The 23,301-nt window shown below is 44.7% G+C and overlaps 1 protein-coding gene across 1 annotated transcript; it reads right to left on the bottom strand.

The window, feature by feature from the left end:
* Positions 1-5,090: 5,090 nt before the first annotated feature.
* On the bottom strand, positions 5,091-22,063 carry METTL17 (methyltransferase like 17). The gene is made up of 14 exons (XM_083707465.1): positions 21,870-22,063; positions 20,090-20,243; positions 18,531-18,665; positions 18,182-18,278; positions 17,093-17,174; positions 15,139-15,212; positions 14,769-14,863; positions 12,937-13,007; positions 12,024-12,131; positions 10,893-10,961; positions 10,006-10,056; positions 8,392-8,484; positions 7,503-7,687; positions 5,091-7,096 (listed from the first exon to the last, which is right to left on the bottom strand). The coding sequence occupies exons 1-14, from the start codon at positions 21,921-21,923 to the stop codon at positions 6,979-6,981; spliced, it is 1,386 nt and encodes a 461-aa protein (XP_083563591.1). The 5' UTR covers positions 21,924-22,063; the 3' UTR covers positions 5,091-6,978.
* Positions 22,064-23,301: the final 1,238 nt, after the last annotated feature.

Below are 23,301 nucleotides of genomic sequence, written 5' to 3'. Positions count from 1 at the left end.
CAGGTCTCCCTCTCTTGACCATCTGCCTCTGCCAATAAACTCATGTAGGTTGTTTATTTTTATTTTATTTATTATTTTATTTTGACAAAGTAATAATCATAAATAAATAAATAAGAATAAAAATGTGCACCTCACCACTGAGACCATTCCATTGTTAACTATCCACCCTCCCAAAATTTCAACACCTCTTGGTTTGGTCCGTTTTAACAGTACAAATTCTACAAACACCCTCCATATCTCCTCAAAATCATTTCTCCTGCATATTCCCTGTCTTACCTTAACGGCACATGTTAATTTATCATTAATAGCTATATCCCACACCCCTTTAAACCATTCTTCCATTTTATATTCTGCTTGCCCCTTCCACTTCCTAGCTATAACAATTCGTGCAGCTGTCAATAAATTTGTGAGCAAGTCCTTCATAGCCTGTGAACCTTCCACCCCATCATAAATTGATAATAATGCTACCTCTGGACTTTCAGTCAGCTTTACTTAAGTAGATTGGGCTGGACAGATGCTCTTAGTCCCTTCTGAATACTGATCAGTTGGGGGTGTGTGAATTATGGGTTTTTGGTTTTATGATTCCCCACTGCTGCTGGGCACCTGTCTCTATGGTGTTGAGCACCTGCACTGGGGGCAGAGGGTAGAAACAAACAGGGGCCCACTTCTGCCCACTCAAGGAGACCCACCCTCAGAGGCCCCCTTATTCTGGCTCCAAGACCATCCCTTCTCCTCCCCCACTGCTCTGATGGCACAAAGGAGAGGCAGAAAGGGGCACACCTTGGAATAGACTGAGGGAGGCTTACAAAACTCCCTCCCTGAGGAGAAACCAGAGACTAACTACACCTGTTCTGGAGCTAATATAGGAAATGTTCCTGCCCTAAGAACCCACAGGACAGAAATGGACAGTGTATCCCTCTTCTGCAAGAATGGTGTTAAGACTGGCAGGGCTGTGAATTTGGTATCTGGCTCATCTTGGATTTCCCCTTCCTTCTGCCCTGCCTTTTGGTGGCTCTGTAAATGTAGAACAGCAGAGCAGCAAGATTTCATGCAGGTTGGGGCTGCTGGGAGCTGGGAGTCAAGGAATAGTTGGGCTACAGAACAGAACACCCTTGTACTAAATCAGTAAGATCTATTCTGTCGAGGTTATGCAATAATCAGCCAAATGAGGCAACTTTAGTCAAGGAGCCTGAGCTATTCAAGATACTGGCACAGTTCAAGATAAAGACCCTTCATGCTAACTCTGACTGGAGCTAACTAGGCTATCCCACCTGCCTTTATTTTGCCTGCCAGCTCCAAGACTGGTTTGGCAGGCTGGAGGGAGCCGCACCCAAGAGCCTTCGCTTTTCAAACTTGGTTTCATTGAGAGCAAACCAACAAGTTTGGATTGCTACATTAGCTTCATTACTCCACCACAGCTAAGAAAAACACACGACTTTTCCTCCACTGTCTGAAGCCAAGGAAACAAATCTACAAAAGGACTCTCAAGTGGAGACCAGAGGCTCACATTTTTTGCACCCAAGTCCTTTGGCTCACAACAGCACCAGCAGGTGAGATTAAGGCTGGATTGAGACATGCTTGAGAGTAGGAGAGAAAAATGGGGTTCTCCCAGCACTGCTCTATTTTTCTTCGGGCAGGAACTGTGAATGTCAGAATGGACTGCAGGCATGTGCACTGACCTAGCACTAAAGAAAACATAGCCACGAGCCATTTGCTTGAAGCAAATATTGCCCCTCCAAAAGCCTTATAGTAGAAAAGCAATTGTATGTGGAATGAAGATTTATTTATATTATTGTTTTTTGAAATACACAATCATTGGTTTCAGGACTTGAAATAGGGGGGCACCCTTTGCCTATTTTAACATTGCAGATGAAAAGTAGTGATTTCCTTTGACATTTGGTGTGTGTGTGTGTGTGAGAGAGAGAGAGAGAGAGAGAGAGAGAGAGAGAGAGAGAGAGAGAGACTGGGCTTCTTGATGTTATTGGGCTACCAACTCCCATCAGTTCCAGCCACCACAGCAAAAGGTGTGAGTTGTTGTGCAACATCTGGAGGACTGGAGGTTTCCTCCCCCCTTGTATTAAGTCACCATTCTGTCCTCCCTGCCCCCGGGATTTTCAGTTTTTCAAAAGTTCTTCCTATTCCGCAAACTGCACAAGAAGGAGTAGCATAACAATGCATGGGGTTTTTTGGAAATGATTTTCCCTGCTATTGCACAACTTTGCAATAGATGGAAAAGACATTCTAAAAACAAGGAAGTGAACTGAACTGGTGATGAAAGAAAAAACATGTAAGGGTTTCTTTGTGATGGAAATTGCTACTTCTGGGCGTCATTCTAAATTCCACAAAACCACATTTCGAATATATAGACTCAGTAAACCTGTTTGGTAAAGTTGGAAGGTCAACATCCAGGGAAGAAATTATACCCTCCTAGCATCACTGGCCCCTGGTATGCTAGGATGGAGGGAGGCCTCTCCTTTCCCCAACTACTCTGGGCGGCTCCCAACAGAGTATTACTACTACTACTACTACTAATATTAATATTATTATTAATAATAAAGCAATATAACATTAAAACTTCCCTAAACAGGGCTGCCTTCAGATGTCTTCTAAAAGTCAGATAGTTGTTTATTTCCTTGACATCTGATGGGAGGGCGTTCCACAGGGCGGACATCACTACCGAGAAGGCCCTCTGCCTAGTTCCCTGCAACCTCAAATCTTGCAGGGAGGGAACCTCAGAGCTGAACCTCAGTGTCTGGGCTGAACGATGGAGGTGGAGATGCTTATTCAGGTATACTGGGCCAGGGCTGTTTAGGGCTTTAGAGGTCATCACTACCACAACACTTTGAATTGTGCTCAGAGATGTACTGGGAGCCAATGCAGGTCATTCAGGACAGGTGTAATATGGTCTTGACAGCTGCTCCCAGTCCCCAGTCTAGCTGCCACATTCTGGATTACTTGTAGTTTCTGGGCACCTTCAAAGATAGCTCCACGTAGAGTGCATTGCAGTAGTCCATGGGTAGGCAAACTAAGGCCTGGGGCCGGATACGGCCCAATCGCCTTCTAAATCTGGCCCGTGGGCGGTCCAGAAATCAGCGTGTTTTTACATGAGTAGAATGTGTCCTTTTATTTAAAATGCATCTCTGGGTTATTTGTGGGGCACAGAAATTCGTTCATTTCTTTTTTCCAAAATATAGTCTGGCCCCCCACAAGGTCTGAGGGACAGTGGACCAGTCCCCTGATGAAAAAGTTTGCTGACCCCTGCAGTAGTCCAAGCAGGAAATAACTATAGTCAAATACTGAGCTAGATTGATTTTTCCCCTCCCCTTGGCTTAGTATGAGGAATCTACCTGTGTTCCAGAGTGGGAAATGGCAGTGGGTGGTGGATTTTTCCCCATGCTCAAATCATGAGCCGAACCAGGGAAGTCTGGATGGGAGGGGGCTCTGGAACTCTGTTCACATTATAGAATTTGCAAGCAGAGGTATTCTGAGTTGTCCCTCCTTTTGTAACACATCTGTGGTCTTCATGATGCAGAACACAGGATGCAAAAGTCCCAGTGATGCTTAGTAGGTTTGAGACTAGTTGGTGCCCAGAGAACAGCAAGAAATCCTTTGTGTGGCAACTCCATATAAGAAAGATGGGATATAAAATGCAATGATTTTGGGTTGACATCACTGGTTGGTAGGGACTCTGCAGGGTTTTTGAAATGGTGCGTTCCCAGCTCTAAATGCAGGTGAAGCACATGAATGACTGCTGAGCTACATTCGCTCATTCTGACCTAGAGCCAGCCACAAGATCCAGAGGCCTCCCTTCATCCTGACACACCAGGGACCAGTGCTACTGGGAGGGTGTCATTTTCCCACAATGCAATTCCAGGCTGCCTTAGCAGCTGGGATCCTAACACCTGGCAAGGCCCAGTACAGGTATTACAAACTGTTCTGCACTCTTCCCAACGACCAGCTGAATGAAGCTCTCTGGTCCATGCACCTTTTTCTCAGATCACTCACTCCGCAATGAGAATGAAGCCTGCCCTTATTTTAATGGGCCTTAAAATATGAGCCTGGCCTTGTAGCCAAGCTCTTCTGATAGAATTCAGAAGCAGGATCATAGACTTCCCCCTGGTGGCGCAGTAAAGCATAGCTGCCTCTTCCATCTGCTTGGCTCAGAAGATTGGAACTCTGCAGTATGCCCTAGTGATGAGAGTTAGCGGGTTTTATAAAGGATGCCCAGGAATGCAACCTGAGTCAGTGGGGCACTTGCACATTCCAGAGTCTTGGGATCCTTCCTAAAGAAACTCCGGCACATGGGCTGTGAATCTCGAGCAAAGAACCAAGATCATCTGCTTCACCCAAGGCAGGAAGTGCTGAAAAGCTGGACTTGGCAAGCAGGAGTGAAATGTTACTTTAATAGATAGGTAGCCATGTTGGTCTGCCATAGTCAAAACAAAAAAATCCTTCCAGTAGCACCTTAAAGACCAACTAAGTTAGTTCTAGGTATGAGCTTTCGTGTGCATGCACACTTCTTCAGATACACTGAAACAGAAGTCACCAGACCCTTCTATATAGTGAGAAGGTGTACTATATAGAAGGGTCTGGTGACTTCTGTTTCAGTGTATCTGAAGAAGTGTGCATGCACACGAAAGCTCATACCTAGAACTAACTTAGTTGGTCTTTAAGGTGCTACTGGAAGGAATTTTTTGTTGTTACTTTAATACTCTGTTATAGCTCATTTTCCCCAACATGAAACCCAAAACAGTCGTCAGCCAACCAGGTACTGACCAGACCAAGACCTCCTTAGCTTCAGCAGGGCAGTAGTAATCTAAGAAGCCCTGTATGGTTTGGAACTAGCTACCTGAAGGCCCATCCACACTCATCTGTACCTGCCTGAACCTTATCCCTGGCGCTCTTCTCTGGTCTACTGCCGAGACCTTTAATGACAGTAAGTACCATGGACAGGGAGGGACTTCACTGTGTTCACTCATACACACACACCCTCCAGCTGTGGGAGATAAGGATGAAACCCTGATGTTTACAAGAGCCTTAAAAACTGAGCTCAATTCCAGTTTGGTTTGTAATAATTTTACGTCACTGTGCCTGTATCCTTTCAATTTTATCACGCTACATCTGCTGCTCTTACTTTATTTATTTTTTATAAAATTTATTTGGTTTTTCAAATTAAAATCTTACAGAAATGTATCATAAAAACAAGATTCCAGGGACTTCCACCCTCCTCTTTGTGGGCCCTGTTATTAATCCTTTCCTCCCGCTTCTTTTATGATAATCCAAAACCTCTTCCATTATGTCCAGAATTCAAACTTAAACTACAAGTGATATTCCAATCCTATTAACAATTTTAACTGTTTACAATGGTCCTTAAGGTAAATTATAAATTCCCCCCATTCCTTGTTAAAGTTTTGGTCTTCCTGATTTCTGACTCATTTTAGCCATTTCAGCATAGTCCATTAACTTCATCTGTCACTCTGGTGGGAACTTTGTCTTCTTTCCATCTCTGGGCCACTAACATCTGTGCAGCCTGCTGCTCTTACTTTAATGTTCTTGCTCTATATAAACTTCGCTATATTTTCTTATCTGTTGCTAAGCCATTTTGGGAGCGTGAACACCATTGAAGACAGGATTTTATTTTTTTTTTAAAAATCACCTGATAATACATTAATTCCAGCACTCATCCTAGAGTTGTTTGCACACCTCAGGAATCACAGCTCCCACACACTTGGCTCTTCTCCATTCTCTGCCCCAATTCCAAAACAAGGAACTGAATCCAGGATCCCTCCTAGCCCTATTTCAAACCTCTAATTCCAGAGCTGAGAATGAAACCAAGAGTCAAGATCACACCCTTCAGCCCTGGACCAAAACTAAAGATCTACCAGCTCCTTGTTTCAGGCTCACCCCCACAAATTCCATTTAGAACCACATTCTTCCGTCCATGAGCCTGCCTTGAAAGAAAGGGAAAGGACCTCTGCTGCTTTGACATTCTTTATCCAACCTGACTGTCCACGTTCTAAAGGAGAAATTCATCTGCACTAAGCCCCAGAGGCAGGTCCTAAAGGTGGCTTGTCTTGGGCAGTCCAGATAGTGCTGGACAACCACCCCCATCATCCCTGACCATGGGAGGCCAATGGAATTCTAATCTCCAGAGACTCACAGGTTCCCCACACATAGGCAAGGCTTCCCATGCAGTCCAGCTGCATTAAGCCTCCTACTGGGTTCCTATGAAAGTAACTGCACCAACAGGTTTACTCAGTCTCTTCAAACAGGGACTTTACCTAAGAACTAGGAAAAACAGGCAGAAGCACCTTGCAATCCCTTTTTTTTTTTTGCATGGGAGGGGAGATCTTTTCTCCCATAACATTCCTCCTACGAATACAATAACAGGGAGGTTTGGAGCTATCCTTTCCACAATACAGGGGTCTTGAACAGATAGATTTTAGAGAAGTGAGAACAGGGGAGGGATTTAAAGGTTCAACCCTGTACACCTTACCACCTGAAAAGGGGTAGCAGCAGAAGCAGACACACCAGAGAGCTTGATGGTTTGTTTTCAGCCTGCAATCTGCACATCTCGGACAGAGAATATAGACGGGCAAAGCACCTCTGGTGACTGGTTAAGTAGAAAATGACTCTTTGGAGTTTATGAATAAATATGCAGCCATGTAAGACCACAGCAAAAACAGATCTACAATAAATACATGTGCAGTGTGTCTCCAAGGAGCAGGAATACCTTCTGTATGTTTAACACTGATATAAAACCGCCTGAAGCTTACTGAAAGCTTCTGCTCTCTAAGATGCCACAATTCCCCCACTAGGCCAGGAAGGCCTGGAAATGTGACTTGTGGCACCAGTTTATCCAACCAGCTCATGGATTCTGGAAAGCCATCCAGCATTTGTAAGCCCATCTGATGCAAGGTGTCTCTTAGAGGATGTGGTATATGCTGGGATGAGGAGGGTGGCTGTACAGAGCTCCCATCAACTGTGATCTTCATCTATGTCGCTTCTCTCTTCTCCCGAGTCTGGCTCGCTATCCAGGTTCAAAACAGGGAGGCGGTCTCCACATTCACAGTTCCGGGCACATCTGTAAATATCCCTGTAGGAGAGAATGATGGGTGAAGATGATCCCTACATGAGAGAGGGCGTAAAAACCTCTCCCTGTTTACACATCTCCACACCACGCCTAATATTACAAACCTCTATTGTGTTACACACAAACAGACACTTTACCGGCTATTTTTCTAAGCTAAAAGCCCCAAATGATATAATCTTCCTCAAATGGATATTACTCTGGTGCCTTGACTATTCTTGCAGTTACTTTGTCCAGAGAATCAAAGTAGAATAGGACTATAACTGTTGAGTGACAAAGTAGAACTTTGAATCTTGAAATGAAAGAAAAATATTAGAAGTAGGGGGAAAGTCTACACCCAATTCGCCACCAGACAATGAATGAGAGTCTAGAACCAAGGCCCCTCCCACCTTTGGGAGAAGAGATCCAGTACCTGCTGTGCTTCTTTGAAGTAATCACTGCGTGCTGAAGGCTGCCATCGGGACAGCACAGGTGGACGTGGACATGGCGGGTACGACAAAGGACAGGCTTTGTAATCCGAGGCCAAGGCTGCTCCAGTTCCCCCGATCCTCTGCGTAGGATCAGGTATGAGAATTTCTCCTCCTTCTTTGGTGGGTTCTGGAGGAAGACACAGAAGGTTGGGAAGGGGAAAATGGATCTCTGCAGAATACAGCTTCCCGCCCTCACTAACTAATTTGCTTCCCAGCCTTTGCTAAAGGGCAATCCAACTCTTGAAGTTGGCTTCATGTTTAATCGGGTGTGGATTAACTGATGCCCGACTCCCTATCCGATTCAGCATGCCAGCATTTCCCAGCCCTGATCCTTCAGGATGAGAGAGGTGAAGGGAGAAGGGCAGGGTATTTGACAGATGCTGTTAATGGAGCCTAATAAAATGCCTCTTTGACCTATATCGTTCATGCACAGGAAAAGCGTATATGTAACAAAAACAATACAAAACACATCACCGTGGACAAGTGAGCAGGTTTTATTGGCACCCTGAGTGAGGACACAATTTGGCCCCCTCCCCCTCTTGCTTTCTGCTCTGTGCATGCTCTCAAGTGTGCTATGTCATAGTTTTGTGCCCCCGCTGTGCAGGGGAACTGCCTGCATGAATGGTGACAATTAACAAAAGGGCTCAGTATGCTTTTCTGCAGTCTATAGGGTAGGAAAATGTAGTTAAATTATATTGGAAATGAGGGAAGCTGAGCCAACCAGCCTATTGCTTGTAACTACACAAGCAACCCAAGCTAATTGAACACAACAGGAGGTTGATCAACATACAACGTGGAAAAGCATTGCACGTGGAATAAGCAGAAACTCACCCAACTGAAAGGCAGCGGGAAATACGTCTGGGTGAAGTTACATGGCAGGATACGGTCAGGCGACAAACGAGGGCATGGCAAATGGTGCGGACACTGAGCATAAAAGAGAAAGAGTAGGAAGTATCTGTTAGTCTCAGGTTATGGTAGGGTTATTTATCTCTCTGGGAATAGAAGACAACCAAAGTCTAATTTGCCCACAGGCCTCCCCAAATTAACAAGCCTTCGCATCCTATCTACTCCACATTGCTCTAAGTGGAAGAATTTATTAGACCTGGTCCAGATGAAACAATCTCAGTCCAATAAGCCAAATGCACAGCCTGTATCTCATTTCAAAACCTCTCGTGTTTCTTACACACTTGGTACAATTTAGAAGCCGTGGTTTATGTTCCACCTACTAAAACAGACTGCAAATCACAGTATTTTTTCCAAGGTTGCAAGCGAGGCTTCAGTTAGGATGAAACAGGAAATTGTGGTTTAACAAGCCCCCAAAATACTGAATTCAAACACACAAGAGATGGGTAGAGGGAACTTGCAGAAACAGCACTCATTCTCAGTCTAAGAGACCTTGCTTTACCTTAGGGGTTGGTGCCCTCCAGATATTGTTGGGACTCCCAAAACATATCAGCCCAGCCAACATGGCAAATGGGCTAGGATGATGGGAGCTATAGTTCAGCAACACCTGGGCGGCATCAAGTTGTTCATTCTTGGTTTATCATACTGAGATGATTATATCAGAACTACATATTAGCTTCCCACTACTCGCACGTATCTGTTTGACAGTTTTGGTACTGTTATTTATATTGCACATTTAAAACATTTCTAGACTGGCATTCATTCAAAATCACAGGGCAGGTGTACAGCAACACCGTTAAAAATCACAGCAATAAAAAACATATACAGTATAAAACAAGGAACAATAATATATTCAAACCAAAACAGATAGGTTCCAGTGGCCAGAAGATGGGGTAGAAGGTTTTCAGAAAGTGCCAAAGGGACGTTGACCAGCTCCCTCCTTGGAGGTGGTGTCACAACAGAAAATGCCCTATCCCAATTACTGCAATGCAAAACTTGATCAACAGTACGTCACTATCTGATCTCTGTGACAGAGCAGCTCGATGTGGGAGAAAACGGTCCCTCAAGTAGTCCGGTCTCAAGTTGCTCAGGGCCCTCTATGCCAATACAAGAAGCTTACACCTGGCTCTGTTGTATACTGGCAGCCAGTGCAATTCTCAAGAGGAGCATTAGCTATGCTGCACCACATTCAGCAACCTAGCTGCAGCTTGCAGACCAGCCTCAAGGGCAGGCCCACATACAGTTCATTACAGTAGTCCAGACTTGAGGTTAACAACAGGAACGACTGTATGTGGAAAATCAGACGAAGATGGCAAAAGGTGCTCCTAAGCACTTCAACAATGAAGACTGATTGTGGATCACTCCCAAATGAGGCACCTGTTCCTTTCGGGGGAGGGGAATACAATTCTGTCCAGAACAGGTAAATCACCTAATTCCTGGCCCTAGGAAGCATCTACAAGACCTCCTTCTTCTCAGGATTCAGCAGCAGCAGCAGCAGCTCCTTTTCACTCAATCTAGCTTCAGGAAAATTTCAAAACTCACCGGGGCAAAAACGGAAGGCTCTGTTGGACCATGAACCACTTCATCTGTGCCCTACAGAAGATGGGTGGGGGTAGAAAAACATAATTCATTTAAACAGTCACACATGTCATTCTCACAGTCCTTCCTCAATCATGGGCAAGGAAGCTAAATATTGAGGAAAATACAGGGGCCAGAGGTCGGGCAGGTGCAGCTACCACAGGAACTTGTTTAAAAGTTCAAGCCCATTTGAAATGGAGACAAGCCTAAATGCCTGCTACAATTATGGGGTGGGTGGGAATGAACTTTCCTTCTTTAATTAAAACTGGATTCTTAAGTATCTGTGCAAATAAGAGTAGCAATCTGGAGCAGTTTTGTTAATTAGCAGAGCTTGGGGTTAAAGGTCTTCAAGAGGGAAATTATGAATCTTAAACTCATTAATTACAGTCCACGCTCCAGAGAAAAACTTTGGGGAAGACATAAAGCAATCATCAGTCTAAGAGAAGGAGGGTGACATGCTTCCTGGCATGATATCCTTCTTTAATCAATCGTTTTATTTCAGGGGTCACCAACACAGCACCCATGGGTGTAACGGCACCCTTGATGTCTTCTTCTGGTGCCCACACTTACAGCCCCCCCTTGGTTATGAGGCCATCATCTTTTGTCCCATGGAGAGTATGCAGAACTGGAAGGGGAAGGTGGAAGAATGACACTCATTCCCACTTGCTCACTCAGCACTTTTAAAGGCTGTGCGTATGTGCGCACACACATTTTCTATCTCTGGGGAGCAGGAAGAAGTCAGGGGTTGCACCCCCTGCATTTGCTCGCAGGTCTAAAAAGGCCGTCAACTCCTATTTTATAGCCTGCGCGTGCATTTCTTTAAAGGCCACAAACACAGAGAAGTGCCTCACCTTTAAAATAAGATCCCGGGCTTCCATGAGCATCTGATGACCTTCTTTGGTCCCGTTCTCTACCAGAACCTGGAAAAATGAAGGCAAGGGAGAGACTATACATTGGGGGGTGCTGAGCAACAGCCCCCCCACCATTCCCAAATAAGAGCAGACTTCTGCAGTGCATGGAATGCAAGGGAAAGTTGTTACTATCTATAGCACCACCAGTGGGCAAGGCACACGAGAAGAAATCCCTGTCCTGGAGAGCTTACAATATTAAGATTTTATATAGAGGAAGCAGGTGCTTCGACTTTCTACTGCTCTCTCAGTGCCGTGACTTGGTGATCCAGGAACAGCAGCTCACAGAGTTTCCTCTGAGTTGCCCTAAGAATCAGGAGCCCCCTTTTCATTCAATGTACAGAGGAATCCAGGTCACTGTTAGAGAAAAAGAGAGAATTGCAGAGACAATAGAAATTGCATAGGTAAAGGTAAAGGGACACCTGACCATTAGGTCCAGTCGTGGCCGACTCTGGGGTTGCAGCATTCATCTCGCTTTATTGGCCGAGGGAGCCAGCATGACAAAGCCGTTTCTGGCAAACCAGAGCAGCACACGGAAACACCATTTACCTTCCCACTGGAGCCATACCTATTTATCTACTTGCACTTTGACGTGCTTTCGAACTGCTAGGTTGGCAGGAGCAGGGACTGAGCAATGGGAGCCCACCCTGTCGCGGGGATTCGAACTGCCGACCTTCTGATTGGGAAGCCCTAGGCTCTGTGGTTTAACCCACAGCACCACCTGTTTTCCATAGAAACTGCATATCCCCCTCCATTTACTGGTGCCAATAGGAGCTCCGCACACCCTCACCTCTAATTATGGTGAGCGTGTAATATGTGTGCAGGGTCCCAATAGGCAGCTTTCCCCAAGCCCTATTGCAATACAGGGAGTGAGGGTAGAGAGGAGGCAAGGATATGCTGCAGGATGGGTAGGGAGGCCACATGGGCCACAACCAGTCCCCCCCCCCCCCCAAAATCCCTGGAACAGAAGAATGGAAGGCAAGATTAACAGGGAAGGTATATGTGGTTGCTTCAGTTGCACGTACTTAGGGGGAGAAACACAGTATCAGACGGGTAAGCTGTTTGTCCACTTACCAAAAAGCCACCTGTCTTTCTCCAGAGTGTCTGCACTGTCTCCACTCTCTGAGCATAACTTTGGAGTTCGTTGAGTGAGAAAGCAGAAACCACAAGGTCAAATTTCACCTGCATGTGGAGCAAAGGGAGAGAGAGATGTGGCTGGAATATGTAGGAACGGTGTATTCAATCACAAATTTTAGGGTCTTTTAAAAAAGGAATAAAGGAAAAAAGCCAAAAGTTTAATTTAGAGCCAGTGTGCACAACTTCTGCAGTGTAACAGTCAAGCTCTTGGACTTAATACCGGGAAGATCAGTCCATTCTCTGCTCTGCCATGAAGTTTCCCGGGTGATTGTGACAAAGGTACACTCTCAGCTTAACCTATTTCACAGGGCAATGATCCAACAGGTGGTGGCTGGCAGCAGTTGGGGAGGGCAGAAGAGGGCCTCTGTATAATGGAAATTTTTAAGGGCCCTCTGTAACAGATATGTTGTCAATTTGGTGGAAGTAGCAGAAGACGTGAAAAATTCCTCCCATGAACTTCCTTATGGCTCAAGCCATTGGTATTATTTGATAAAATATCTGATTATTCTTACGTGCACTGAAGTGTGGCAAAAGTTGGCCGCTTGCAGGGTTTTTTAAATGGAAAATTTACACAGCATAAGAAGTATTTAAAAACAAACTCGGGTGAAGACCAGTTCCAATCATTAAGCCTGGGGAATGGGAGGGGGAACCTGGTTAGATGGGGAAATTAACCAGTTCAAGTGGGAAATCCTTGTGGGATTCTGGAAAACACACAATGGTACCCAGTCAACAGAACAACGGGGGATTGTAGGCACCTGAACGCGGATTTAACGAGACCCCCTGGGACTCATCCTGCTCTGAATGCAGCTCCCATTGGGAGGAAAATAAGATGATGAGTTGTTATTATTACCTTCGGTGAGACGGGGAGGAACTGCCGAAAGTAGACTCCTGGGATGCAGAGATTCTTGTCCTCAGAAATGCCTGGGTAGTTGTTGTTTTTTAAAAAAACAAAAACAAAGGTAGAAGCATGGAGAGGTTTGTGGGAGCTCAAATACAACAGGCGAAGTGCTATAACTCAGTGAGTAGAATGTATGTTTTGCATGCAAAAGGTGCTAAGCTCAATCCCTGATATCCCCAGCTAGGGCTGGGAGAGACTCCTGCTGAAACCCTGGAGAGCGACTGCCAGCCAGTGTCTGCAGTACTGAGAAAGCTGGACCAATGGCCTGACCCTGTATAATAATAATAATAATAATAATAATAATAATAATAATAATAATAGTCAGTATATGGAAACATCACCGCTGCAGACAGCCAGTTTGTTGACATCACATGATGCACCTATCTGTGGGAAAGAAGAATTTCCCAGGAAGAACACAGGCTGGAAAAGTCTCTGTGAAGAGTGTAACTTGAAAACTTGTGTGCGCGCATGTTCAGGAAGTTTGTCAGACTTGCTGGAAGAACTAAACTGAAAGGATGTGTTTTTCTCTAGTGCTGTAATGTCAGAAATAAACATCATGTAAATAGATTTCTGACTTATTTTCTTTCCCCTGCGGAAGCAGGAGGGAGGGGTTGTGCATTTTATCCACTCTTGGGAAAATGTCGCCTATCAAAATCTCCCTGGTCTGTCCGAGATATCAGCCAGAGGAGGTTACTGGTAAGCAAGCTCCGAGGACAGTGAGAGGGGCCAGCCTCTATGGAGGGGGCTTGCAAACCAATAATTATTATTCTTATTCTTATTATTATTATTATTATTATTATTATTATTATTTCTTATATCCCACCCATCTGGCCGGGCCTCCCCAGCCACTCTGGGTGGCTTCCAACAGGATATTAAAAGCACAATAAAAGATCAAACATGAAAAACTTCCTTAAACAGGGCTGCCCTGAGATGTCTTCTAAAAGTCAGATAGTTATTTCCTTGACATGTGATGGGAGGGCGTTCCACAGGACGGCCGCCACTACCAAAAAGGCCCTCTGCCTAGTTCCCTGTAACCTCACTTCTCGCAGCGAGGGAACTGCCAGAAAGCCCTTAGAGCAGGACCTCAGTGTCCGGGCTGAACGATGGGGGTGGAGACGCTCCTTCAGGTTTACGGGGCTGAGGCCGTTTAGGGCTTTAAAGGTCAGCACCAACACTTTGAATTGTGCTCGGAAACTTACTGGGAGCCAATGTAGGTCTTTCAGGACCGGTGCTATATGGTCTCATCGGCTGCTCCCAGTCACCAGTCTAGCTGCTGCATTCTGGACTAGTTGTAGTTTCCAGGTCACCTTCAAAGATAGCCCCACGTAGAGCGCATTGCAGTAGTCCAAGCGGGAGATAACCAGAGCATGCACTACTCTGGCGAGACAGTCTGCGGGCAGGTAGGGTCTCAGCCTGCGTACCAGGTGGAGCAGTTTCCTATGCTCCCATGATTCTAGTGGCAATGGGTGGGAACTGCAGCACAGAAAGGGTCTGAAGCCATACGGCCCAGACGGAGGTTTGATGCTTAAAGAGTAGGGTTACACTGAACTGCCCTGTGCAAATCACAACAACAGGGCAAAGGGGCAGAGCTTCCCTTCATTTCAATGGTCCCTGCATATAATTTCCCCATTCATTGGGCATCTGGCATCCTACCTATTAATCAAGGACAGGGCGGGGGGTGTATTTCACTGGCATGATAGGGCTCCTGGATAGATGTCAGGCAATGAAGAACCCCACCCCACCCCACACGAAGTTCTCCACATAGCACCACTCACAACTCTCACCTTTCATCAGCCTCTCAGCTAAGGCTAACATTGAAGCCGAACTGTCGATGTTCATGTACTCGTTGATACACTTGCCCCAGATGCCGTGTGCTGCCCTAAAGTGAAGGGGGAGGAGAGGGAAGAAAGGAGCAGGGTGGCACGTCTGTGAATGGTCTCTTCTAACAGATCTGAGCTGCTGGGATGGGAAGACTCCTGGACCAGGGTTAAAGAACCCGTGGCCCTCCAGATACTGGAATACAGCTACTACTATTCTTGACCACTAATCTGCTGGCTGATGGGAGTTAGGAGTCCAGCAGGTTCCCCAACCCTATTTACATCAATATTTCCCTCCTTCCCTCAATGCTGCTCAGGAATTGACATGGTTTCTCACCAGGTGACAGCGCCCGTTCCTGAGCCGAAATCCAACAGGGTGCGCGGCTCAAAGTCCGAGACTCTCTTCTGGATCTGAAGGAGGCAAAAAGAGAAAATGATTCATAAACCAAGGACTGCTGTCAACTGAAGATACATATGAACCTTTCAAAAAAAAAAAAAAAAAAAAAAAACACACCAGGGTCCTTTTTGTTGGGGGATAATTCAGAGGGAAATTCCGAGGTGTTAAAAGAGACTATTTATGTATGCTACTACTGCGGCTGGTGTCTTTTTAGCCCAAAAATGGAAAACGAGAGAGGTCCCAACCAAAGAAGAATGGCAACTTAAAACAGATGGAATATGCACAGCTTGCAGATTTGACATATAGAATAAGAGAACAAGAAGAATGCATGTTTAAAGAAGACTGGAAAACATTTACTGAATATATGGGTGAAAATTGTGTTCATTTAAAAACACTTGTAGCATTAAGATAAATTCAACAGCGTATATAAGTTTTGATGGATGTAACAATGGATTACTGAATGGTTTAGTTCGTGTAAAATATGCAGGGATGTATGGTATGCAAAATGAACCATGGACAGGGAAGAAGGGAAGCCATTGATTTAAGGTTGTTTAAATGAATATTTTGAAATGCAATTTAGAAAATTTAATAAAAATTATATACAAAAAAAGAGAGAAAAAAACATATGAACCTGTTCTCCATTTGAAAGTAGGGTATGGTATTTACAAACGCACCCTGCAGTGCGATAACTTTAAAAGGAACACCAAAGTAATTAACTATACAAAAACAAAACAGGATGGCATTCAACCAAGTTTTACTCAAGAGTAGGCCTACTAAAATTAATGGACCTAATGTATATCAACTTTGATCACCTAACTGCAGCTCATGCATGGGCTAATAGAGCGAGCAGAAGCCACTCAGCTTTAAGAGTCTCAGGTTATGAATCATACTAAATAATGCTAGCCTACTTTATAGGGCTGTTGTTAACCATTGCAAAAACAATGCAGTTTGGTCATTTAATGGGCAGTGTATAAATCAAGGATGGGGAATGTCTCTCCATTTGCTCCCCAGGACTCTCACACCACATCACAAATAATACCCTCCTTGATTATTCTTAACCTGGCTGGAATGTGCCCTTGAACTCCAATAATGGCTCCTGCTCACCAGGGTGGAGGACAGAGGAGTGTGCATGTGAATACGTATAGAAACTAGCCTATTGAACAAAGGGAAACTTTTTGTTTCCTGATCTGCATACTTTTGCCTCTCACCCTATCCACTGTCATATGGCCCCCAGAAGGTCACCAAGAATGAAATACTGACCACAGGCTCAGAAAGCATTTTATATGAGGGGCAGGGAACCCAAGCCATATCTATTTTATTCATTTCCTGTATTTTTAATCCTGTCTGCAGAGGCAAATTACTGTTTGCCAAATTCGCTCATACCAATTGGCAGGGTGGGGGTGGGGTGTTTGCAAACTGTCTTACAAATCCAAAAATAAAAAGGAAGAGGAAGAGGAAGAGGTGCTGAGGGAAAATGCAGAGAGGGATGATCTGTTATTCAAGGCCAGGACAAAGTGGTGACCCATAGCAAGGCTATGCAGCTCAGGTCAGGCTGATCTTCTCTTGAAACTATTCATGGCTCCTGTTCCTTTGGGCCAATGGATGGAGACAGAATCCGTCTGGTTTTTTTGCTTTGTTTACATAAAGGTAGGGCTTGCCAGAAGACCCCAACAAAGCAAATCCTTTGCTCAAAGGGGATGAGAACCTGGGGTTCTCCTATCTAAATGATGCTGCACTAGTCAAAGGCCTGAATAATCCAGAGTTTTACCAAATGAATGTTTGGTGATGTTTTAGCTACCAGTAAATTAATAGCCACCAAGTTATTTTGAACATGTAGTACACAGCCATCTTCTCACCCTGCTCCACCCACTGAAAACTTGAAACGTCAACTCACTTCATGGAAAGCTCGGGTCACAGCTGCAAAAACCCCGTCCATCCGGGCTGCCATGTATATAAAGCTGAGCTCTTCAGTGTACCTAGGAAAAGACAAACCACATAACCAAGTCAGCAAAGAGCACAATTCTCACAGCCTGTGCCACTGAGAAAAACAGGAAAGCACTGCAGCACAAAAAAGGGCTGAGCGAGAGCTCCCTGTTGGTCTAAATTGTGTAATGAGTCGTATCTGCTCTACTACCGGTTCTTGCTACCGACTTATCCGTTACAATAAAGAGCTGGGTGTCTTCTGCAGGCTGGCCAAATTTAAGACAAGATCAGAACAGAGGCGGGTGTGAGTCGCAAAAGGCAAGCAACAGCAAAAAAAGTATACATAAAATATTTGGATATGGATTTGGTAGCATATAGTTGTCAAAAGAACAGATCAGGACCATGGCCCATCTGGTCCAGCCTTCTGCTCCGATAATGTGCAAAGCCCACAAGCAGGAAATGAGGGTGATAGCCCTATTCTGCTTGCAGCTGATATTCAGACCCACTTTACCTCTGGCACTAGAAGCAGTAAACATCCATTTGCATAGTAGCCATCAACAGACAGTGCTACTCTCCATAAATTTACGGTGGTAACTCAGGTTACATATGCTTCAGGTTACAGACTCCACTAACCCAGAAATAGTGCTTCAGGTTAAGAACTTTGCTTCAGGATAAGAACAGAAATTGGGCTCCAGCGGTGCGGTGGCAGCAGGAGGCCCCATTAGCTAAAGTGGTGCTTCAGGTTAAGAACAGTTTCAGGTTAAGAACGGACCTCCGGAACGAATTAAATACTTAACCCGAGGTACCACTGTATCTAAAGCCATGTAAGAATGCATGTCCAGGACCACGTAAGTTTGCTGTAGATTACTGTTTGGAATAAGTCACCATATTGATTCTCCATATTTAGAACATGAAACAAAAAAAGAAAGGCTCTGCAAAAAAAGAAGGGCTTTATCTGCCAGTCTGTGTTCAGTAATATGAGACGGCATGCTATGTTCGCACCAAATCTTCCAAAGAGAATCAGGTCCTTGGTTTCTGGCAAGGTCCCCAGGACACTCACTTCAGCTCCTCCCAGTGGTAAGTTGCTTTTCGGAGGGCATCCAAGACCTTTTTCTGCAGTTTCGCCTCGGCTTCCTCATCCAGAGGGCCCGTGGCATCTGAGACAGAAAAAGTCGAATTATTTTATTTAATCCCACTCTTCTCCCACACTAGTATCAATCATTATTCAACCCCCTTTCTCCCACCCACCCCCACGCAACAACATGTAAGGGATGTTAGGCTAAAAAAGTGTGACTAGCTCAAGATCGCCCAGCAGGTTACATGGCTAAGTTGGGAATAGCGTCATATCCTCACTCTCTGGGAACAGGTACTGCCTCCTCCACAACTACCCCATACAAATCTGCACTCACTTTTCTTCTCCCGAAATTTCTGCTCCAATTCATGAGCCTTCCTACGCAGATCTGCAGCCTCCAGGGGGCGTTTGCGGCTCCACAGGTAGTTGGTGAGGGCCTTGGTTTGTTGCTCCAGATTCCGCATGGAGGATTCTGGGGGGAACGAAAAGCTAGTCAGGTTAGGGGCACCTACAGCAGCTCTCACTTGAAGACCCAAAGCACTTTCTCAGCTTGTTATGATGCTATCAACATGCAGGGAACTTTCTTATCAGGGGATGAGCAACAGGTAGCTAAGTACATCCCCCCCAAAATCTGCAGTAGATAAACAAGGGGTTTTGAATTCTAAGTATTTAATAGAAGCAGCAACAAAACAGAAGTCTTTTGCTCCCCAATCCAATCTGTATGAATCCTTGATCTGTCACCAACTTAAAATGTACATGTGTAGTCATACCTCGTGTTGCGTTCCGCTCTTGTTACAGACTTTCAGCTTACGAACGCTGTATTTACTTCCAGGTTTGCCGCCTGTGCAAGCGCAGGAGCGATCTGTGCACTTCACACATACGCAGAAGTGCTTGATCACGCCTCGCACATGCGCAGAAGAGGCGCTCTAGTTGCGGACTTTTCGGGGTGAGAATGGCACCCTGAAACAGATTAAGTCCGCAACTGGAGGTACAACCGTACTTGCACAACAAGGGCAGGGAAGCACTTAATTGTGTATTGATTTAAAAAATGTATAACTTGCTTTTCCCAGTGTCGGTCTCCAGGAAGCTTACAGCTATAAAATATACCATGTACAAAATTAAAAACATAAATTAAGGCTTCAAAAATTAAAAAAAACATCAATAATATAAAATCTAAAAGGAAAAGGAAAACATCTGAGAAGCATTCATGGTGCAAAAGCCTCCTGAAACAGAAGAGTTTTGACTAAGCAACTGAAACTCAGTAGGGATGGTGCCTGTCTAACCTTTTGCAAGAGGGAGCTGCACAGAGTTAGGCCCACAACACTTGAAGGCTTAACTCCTCATTGATGCAAGTCCAAATCCCCGCACCTCCTTGAGGAATAAGCTACAAAATATTACCTTTATTATTGTTGTTATTTATTCATGCAGATGATTTATATCCTGCATTTCTGATACATTTGCATCGCTCAGAGGAGCAATACAATAAAAAGCAATCACTGCACGTGTGTGTATATGTGTATACTCTCTCTCTCCCTATCTAACACCAAAATAAGAAAACGAAGTCCCAAGGACCATTCCCTCTTCAAGGCTAGGAGACCTGTAGTCCTCTAGAGTTTACAGGTCTACAACTCTCATTTCTGACTATTGCCCATGTTGATTGGGAATTGTAGACCAACACACCCTGGAGGGTCATGTATTCTCCAGCCCGGATATACAACATCACGGGACCAATAAAACAACAAGTTTATTACAAAATCATTCGTTAACCCTGCACCTCTGGAGTTGGGAAGAGTGAACTCAGCCCACCCAACAAATCTATGAAGTCCATACGAGTCCACTACCCTTCATCCCACCCCACATATCACAGAGGTGCCATTGTTAATGGGTTTTACTTACCAGTTACCAGAAATTGAGCTACTTCTACCAGTTCAGGAGGAAGCCTAACATTTTTGAGATGGAGGATGCCCGGGTGCTGGCGATGTGGAATTTTGCCCAAGAAATCAGAAGAATTATCTACTTGGGAGACCTTGGGTATGACAGTAGCCAGGCCCTGAGGGTAGACAAACAGTAAAAAGGGCTAGTTATGAGACCCAAAGACATGTTCACAGCCAGGCAGAATTACAGCAGTGCTACAAACTGAGATATGAAAGCCAGGAGCTAAATGGCACCTTAAAACTAGGTTATGGGCACAACAATGGAATGTCTAGGAACTTTTTAAGAACAAGTATACAAAACTGAAAATGAATGAACTGCAGCTAAAATATTTCATTTTCACATGGTCTAGTTCTTACCCTGCCCACCCCCACTAATATTCCTCAGAGTAGCTGGAAGTGGGAGACAGAAAAAGGTCCTCCTTTCCTTCCACTCTGCAATTTAAATCTGAAATCTCAGGCTCAGTACTAAACTCAGAAACGTCTCGTGTTAATGAAATTCCCTGTCACAAAATGCGCCTAGAACAATGGAAGTTTCAAACACTGAACTATAGGGAGTAATGCAAGTCTATGCCGCCAAGGAAAGTAGTAGGACAACATTGCTAAGCTAGAGAGGCCCAATGCAACACTGTCTTTGCCAAACAGTGACCATCCACATCCCTAAGAAGCTCAGAGAAACAAACTTGCTAATCTTCAAAACGTTTTTTGTTTGCTTTTATGCATTTCACAATGTTTTCTTTTATTCATAGAAGTGTATCTATGTCACCATATCATAAAGTATCAGGGCAACAATAAAAAACACCATGGGGGGGGGGGAGAATACTAAAAATCATCAGAATGTCTGTCTAATTAGAATTGCAAAGCTATGTTGGCATAAAACAATTTTGCTACTGTTGTGAGCTGCTTTGACAACAACAACACCAACAATTTATTTATGCCCCGCCCATATCTTTGAGTGGAAAGATATACATACAATACATACACAGAGAGAAAGAGAAGATAAATGTAAACAAATAAGACTAGCATGGCATAAATAACCAGCAGGTGAGGTGGAAGTATGAACTTCATTATTTCCAAGTGAGGGGAGAGTGGTGGGCTAACAAACAAGTCACAGAGCCAAATATTGGAGGTTGAACATTTGTGTCTTATCCATTTGCAAGCTGCTTTGAGGTTGTATGAATTTTACGTAGATTTCATGAAAAAACGAACAACATAAAACCAAGCAGAATCCAGAGCAAGTCAGGTGGTGCCCCAAAAGAATAAAAACAACCAGAGTTATTGATGAATCCACATTTTAGGTAAGGGGGGGGGGCTTGTCTTCATCGCCACCACTATTGTTATTGCAATTATTAAGGCTGCATGCAATTTCATAACATTTGCATGCTGCTGGGTTGCTTTAAAAATAACAAAAATAATCACCCTCAAAGCGCGTTTTCAAAAAAGAGAATAAAGCAATAAAATTATTAGCGGAACCAATTCAAAACACACACCCCCCCCAAAAAAATCCCGAAAACAAGAAAAACACACCAGCATTTTAGGTTTATCTGGGTCGACACTGAGGCGGGTTTGCAACCTGAGAGCATCACATTCTCCTATAAGCCACAGTTCAGGAAAGTCTGACCACCCGCAAATTAATGGCACGGGCTACCTAAGAAACTCAAGCCTAAAGAAAGCCTGGAAATGCAAAGCTTACAGCGCTCCCAGCCCTCTCGCGGATAAACGGGGGCGAATGGGGGAGAACCCACCCTAAATGCCTTAGGATAATTCCACGTTTTCCTCAAGCACCTCGAAGCCGCCATCTTCGGAAGGGAATTGGTGCTCGTCGCGCCGTCGCATCAACGCTCCTCTCCCCCGCCGCGTCGCACCGCACCCGCCATCTTGGGTAGGGCACTGACCCAAGCTGCATCGTACAAGCGCATGCGCATAACTCTCCACTCCGTTCCTACAAGCTGCTCGCGGGGACGCAGAGCGAGCACAAGCCAGAGAGGCAGGCCCTGTGTCCACGCCCCCTAAGCTGCTGATTGGCCCCAGAGTCACCAATCATCAGCAGCTGCCTCCCCTCAGTTGTTGTATTTTTGGTCACTTTTTTTTAAAGAAAAAGAAGAGCGGTGTATTTGCATATTACTCGCTGATTCGCTCGTTTGGCATTCTAAGGCAGGCATGTGCGCGCCCGCCCGCTTCCTTTAGCTTTCCAGGAATACGGTAGTTTGTTCTCTGAGGAGTTCTGAGCCTGGCTGCTCGTGTGAAGGCTGGCTGCGTGAGCGGGCATATTATTATGTTTTCTTTTCGCAAGTTAAGAGAGTAAAAAATAATAATGCATTTTTGGATCTGTGAAGCTTGAACTGTTACAGAGTCCCATTCGCAAGTAGCAAGCAGCTCTGGATAACCACTGTTATCTTCTTCAGTGAAGTTGTTCCACAACAGTTCACCACATCACAGTTCACCCAGGTGTACTGGATTATTTCACATTCCAAAGTCACTGATGTGAATAAAAAATTCCTGTGCGTTATAGTTTTCAAGTTACTCCGGGGGAAGGATGAAAATTAGGGAAATATTGATACAATCACGAAGCCTCGTAGAATGATGAAATAAAACAAAGACCCCAGTCAATATAATCTTTTATTTTAGACACCTCTGGGAATACATACTATATTAAGCACAGATGGATAAAACAAATCTCTATAGCAGAAATCTCTCCTCCCAAAAAGCTGAGATCCTCCAGAGCTCAGTTTCTTTTGCACCTTTGAAATTTAATAATAATAATAATAATAATAATAATAATAATAATAATAAAAAATTTATTATTTGTGCCCAGCCACTCTGGGCGGCTTCCAACAAAGATGAAAGATACACCAAATGTACTGAATGCACATTGGCCAATATATTATGCTGCCTGTGGAAAAAACCAGGGTGGAACAGCAATGGGCTACCTATGGGACCGCCTCTCCTGGTATGTCCCACAAAGGACCTTCGGTTCTGAAACAAAAATACTTTGGAGGTCCCAGGCCACAGAGAGGTTAGGCTGGCTTCAACCAGAGCCAGGGCTTTCTTGGCTGTGGCTCCGATCTGGTGGAACGCTCTGTCACAAGAGACTACAGCCCTGCAGGACTTGACATCTTTCCGCAGGGCCTGCAAGACAGAGCTGTTCCACCAGGCCTTTGGCCAAGGCACAGCCTG

The sequence above is a fragment of the Podarcis gaigeae genome (genome assembly GCF_964106915.1).
Source record: "Podarcis gaigeae genome assembly, chromosome: 13".
NCBI classification, from domain to species: Eukaryota; Metazoa; Chordata; class Lepidosauria; order Squamata; family Lacertidae; genus Podarcis; species Podarcis gaigeae.
This window is presented reverse-complemented; position numbering and strand designations above follow the sequence as displayed.